Genomic DNA, 4462 nt, shown 5'->3' with positions numbered 1-4462 from the left:
GAAAAACAAAAAACAAAACAGAACAAAATGGAACAAAATAAAGTGAAGACTTCAACTCTTGGGGCTGTTTAGAAAGAAGCTTTCACCATTTTATAGCATCTTTTTTTTAGGCAGCAACACTGGCCTTGGCAAAAAAAAAAAAGTCATTTTCTTTTGTGTTTTTTTTTTCCTTTCAGAGAGTGCATAACATTTACAAAAATACACACCAGCAGCAGTCGTTGCTAAGGGCTATTAATTCTGTACCTAGGCAAACACTCTGCCACCAAATAAATGCTAACGAAATGATGCAAATGACCCAACCAATATTATACTGCTTAACACAAACCAGCTTATCCTTCAAATGAAGAAGTTACATACCTTTTGTTTCAAAATATAGAAACATACGACGAAAATAATGTCTATACATAAGACTAACTTTTTGCAGTTTGTTATATTCACAATTCTACATCTTGGGGGTGAGGGAAGGGAGGGTCGCTGCGGGTGGGGGAGGGGCCCTCTGGATCGGAGAGGAGCTGGTCAGGGGCAGAGGAGGTGGCGGTCTTGTGGTTCAAGGGTCTCTCTCCTTTTTCACTTTAACATCTCCAGCTAAGATCGTTGCGATTTCGCCCTGCATGAAGGCCCAAGGTACATTCGACCCAACCAGGGGGCATTTCTCTCCGCTGGGGCAGTACACCTCGCCGGTGGCCCCCTGGGCCTTGATACTCTCTCTAGAGCAAGGGAAACAGAATTTGTGGCTGGGGACGGATGGGCACTGAACGAAATGCGTGTCCTCCAAACGTTCGTGGCAAATGGTACAGCAGAGGGGCCCGCTGTTGGCCATGGGGGAATCCGGAATGTTTTGGGGGTGCACTTGGTCCATGCCCGGGTGGGTGCTAGGCGGCGGGGGCGCCACCTGTAAATTCAGGTCCCCGTTCCGTGATGCCAAGCGGCGCTGCCCGGGCACGGAGGCCGGCGACACCGGGCTGCTGCTGTTGCGCCTCGCGGACGCACTGGTGGAGTGCACGGAACTGCCGTCCTTGGGCGAGTGCGCAGTGCCCAGAGTGTCCGCCACCGACATGAGGGCGGCCATGGGGGACGGGCCGTTCTGAGGGGCTGACTCGGGCGGCGTGGTCCGGTTGGAATGCGGTCCCAGGGGCGGAGGCGGTGGGGGCGGACCCCCGGCGGCATGGCCCGGCGCCGCAAAGCCCCCGGCCGACATGGTGAGCTTTAGTGCCTCGCTCTGGTTCGCCATCCACTGCTGCCTCTGCTGCTCCTCGCCCAGTTTTAGGGCGCCCTCGGCGGAGTCCGGGGGCTCGGGGGACGCCTTCCTCTTGCGAAGGCTGGCGGCTGTGCCCCGCCCCGAAGGGGTGGCGGGCGGCAGGGCCCCGGTGCCCGGGGGCGCGCTGGGGGCGCGGCTCAGACTCACCAGCGCCGTGGGCAGCATGGGGCAGCTGGCGTCCAGGTAGGGCTGGGGCAGCATGTCGGCGCCGGGCACGCCCTCCTTGAAGAAGCGCACGGCCTCAGGCAGCAGGTCTCCGAGTAGGCGCCAGTCCCCAGAGCCGTGCTTCTTCTCGTACTCCAGGTACTTGAAGCCGGAGGAGAGACCCCGGCCGAAGTCCTTCATACAGTCCTGGTACATCTGCTTGGCCACACCAGATGCGCTGGAGTACACGTTGCCTGAGCCCGTGGGGTACTCAATGAACAGCTTCAACTCGTAGTCCATGCCGGGCTTGGAGACAGCATCGAAGGCGAAGACGCGGCCCAGCAGCGAGTGGTCCTTCTTGAAACGCACCTCGTAGGGCGTGCAGCCGGCCAGCGTGAGCAGCGTGTCGCGGACCATCTTGGGCTTGTTGGCCCACTCCTCCGCGCGGTTGCGCAGGCTCTCGCTCAGCTCGGCCAGGGCCTCGGCGTTCCGCTGCTTCTCCTTAAGCTCGCGCTCCTGGTCTGTGCTCGAGACCGAGCCGGGCCTTTTGCCGCCAGCACCCACACCCACCTCCGCCACTGACGACGAGGTCGAAGACGACGCCGAGGACGACGCGGTTGATACGCCCGGGGCGCCCCCAAGACAAGCGGGGCCCCCGGGCGCCCCTGGGGGCGCGGGCGTCGGGGGCCCACGGCTGCCCAGGCCGTGGGGCGGCGGTGGGGGCAGCACGGCGGCACTGGCCGGGCCGTTAAGTAGCGTCTGCGGCAGCAGGTTGGGGGGCACCGTGAGCTGGGGGCCTCCACCACCCCCCGGGTTGGGCAGCCCCGTCACCAGGCCACCGTGCGTCCCGCGCCGAGACGCCACCGACGCCGCGGCCGAAGATGAGTTGGGGCTCTGGCGGTTCAGCTCCGGGGGTCCCTCCTCCGGTGTCGGCTTGGGGAAGCCATTGGGGCCCCCCAGGCCGTTGGGCAGCCGCGCCGCGTGGCTGCTGCCTCCCAGGCTCACCGGCGGTGGCGGGTACTCGAAGCGGCTGCGCTGCTCCACCGCGGCGGCGGCGGCGGCTGCGGCGGCGGCGGCAGCGCTCAGGCCATAGCGCTCCAGGCCGGACGGGGCCGCCAGCACAGCGGGCTTGCTGGAGCCATCGACGTGGTTGAGCTGCTGTTGCTGCTGCTGCTGCTGTTGCTGCTGCTGCTGCTGCTGCTGCTGTTGCTGCTGCTGTGCGGCGGCGGCGGCGGCCGCTGCAGCCGCCGCCGCCTCCTTAGCGGACAGGGCCACCGTCTTGACCCCGACGGGCGGCGGCGGCCCGGGGGAGCGGCCGTCCTGAAAGCAGCCGTGCGCCCGCTTCAGCTGGCGCGCCGTCTCGATCACGAACTCGATGCGATCGGCGCCCTCGTAGTTGACGCAACCGCGGCATACGGGTTCCGAGAAGTCCCAGATCATGGCCCAGGGCATGCGGGGCAGGTCGCACAGGTAGCAAGACTGTCTCCGGGACGAGGACACCTGCGCCGCCGACATGATGCCGGCCCTGGGGAAGGAAGGCCCCCGCCCAGGCTGTCTCCGCCGCGCCTTCTCCTCCGGGAGGACCGGCCGGCTGGGGAGGGAGTCCGGCTGCGGGGGAGGAAGGGGGGGCGAGAAAGTTCTGCCCCAGGGGCTGGAGGGAGCGCGAGTCTCCACCGCCCGGCGCAGCGCCTCTCCGCGGGGGCTCCACCGCCGGGGCGGCAGACGAGTTCAGCCCGCTCCTCGCCCCCACCTCCTACTGCGGCTGTGTCGTCGGGAGGGGAGCTCAGGCGCCTTCTTCCTGGTGCCGCGGACCCGGGCTGGAAGCTCCGGGCCCGAGGGGAGGGGGCGAGGGTGCCGGGTGCTGGCCGCCGTTGGCTCTTGGCCCCCTCCCCGGAGTGGCTGGTGCTTGGAAGCTCGAAAGGGGCTGTTTCTTCCTCTCCCCTGGGGGCCCCCCTACGAGCTGCGTCCTCTCCCCGCCAGGCTCCCTGGGGCGAAGGCTAGAGGGTTCAGTGCCACCCGGTGCCCGGGTCCAATCTTGCTGAAGTCGCCGCTTCCCCGGAGGGCCGGGGGTTGGGAGGGGGTGGCAGCCGAGAGGAGCTTCTCCCCTCCGCAGCGTCGGCCGTTCCGCTGGCGGCGGCTGGGTTTGCACGGCCGGAGGGAGCCGCCGCGGCCACTGCTTCCAGGACGCACGAGAGCAGAGGAGAGGAGCGCACGCACGCAGGCTCCGGCCGCCCCCAGGCCTGGCCGGCGCCCGGGCCGCCGCGGCTGGCGGCGCTCACGTTGGCTGCAGGGCGCTCGCGCGGCGCCTCGGCCCGGGTCGCATCCCTTCCCGCTCGCACTCGCCCGGAATGTGGGGTTGTGATTGTTACTCTACGTTCCGGAGGCGCGTCTCGGCGCTCCCGCTCGCGCTGCGGCTCGCGCTGTCCCCGGCTTGGCCGCGCGGGATGCCGCCCGGGCGGAGCGCTGACGTCACCGCCATGCTCTGCACCAGTTCTCCCCCCTCCCTCCCCTTTACACTTCCTCTGTCTGTGGAGCCCACTTGTTGCTCGGGAAATGCGCATGCGCGGCAGGACGCCCAGATTCCTCCCAGTCGGCCCCGCCCCCGCGCCTCCGCCTTCCCCTCCCCCCCCTACCGTGTGTGTACAACAGCTGAGGCCCTGCGAGCTAATGCTGGACGTCCTGGGCTGGGGGGTGGAAATTAAACAGACGATGACCTTTCCTTTCCCCGCCCGGCTTTCCCAAGTAAAAACGCATTTAAAAACCACAAGCGTCATTTCCGATCCCGCTCCCCACCCCACCCCGAGCAGTGCATTTAAATGCCCAGTTTCAAGATTTTCCTTGCGAATTTCTTATAGGGTATTACTCATTTCGTCTGTAATCAACCCCACCCCCCCGGTATGGATGTTGCATCCATTGCTACCACTGATGCCAAAGCACCTGCAAAATTAGCTGTTTTCCATTTGCCCAGAAACTGCCTTTTCGATATGTTTTTGTGCTCTGGTCTAGGAACCTGAGTTTCAACGACAGAGCTAAATGAATTCAGGGTGAGCTACTCCTCCT

General features: G+C 64.9%; 1 protein-coding gene across 1 annotated transcript; it reads right to left on the bottom strand.

Annotated features, from left to right (window-relative positions):
* Window positions 1-411: 411 nt before the first annotated feature.
* IRF2BPL (interferon regulatory factor 2 binding protein like) lies at window positions 412-3894 on the bottom strand. Its single transcript, XM_006739177.3, has one exon. It carries the CDS (start codon window positions 2915-2917, stop codon window positions 548-550), a length of 2370 nt encoding a protein of 789 aa, XP_006739240.2. The 5' UTR covers window positions 2918-3894; the 3' UTR covers window positions 412-547.
* Window positions 3895-4462: the final 568 nt, after the last annotated feature.

Source organism: Leptonychotes weddellii, chromosome 9 (genome assembly GCF_054177405.1).
Source record: "Leptonychotes weddellii isolate Sample4059 chromosome 9, ASM5417740v2, whole genome shotgun sequence".
NCBI classification, from domain to species: domain Eukaryota; kingdom Metazoa; phylum Chordata; class Mammalia; order Carnivora; family Phocidae; genus Leptonychotes; species Leptonychotes weddellii.
Note: the sequence above shows the minus strand (reverse complement) of the source record. Positions and strands in the feature narration are given on the sequence as shown.

What these genes read in the sequence shown, in the direction of transcription:
- IRF2BPL (XM_006739177.3), bottom strand. Translation starts at nt 2,917, where the DNA reads ATGTCGGCGGCGCAGGTGTCCTCGTCCCGGAGACAGTCTTGCTACCTG.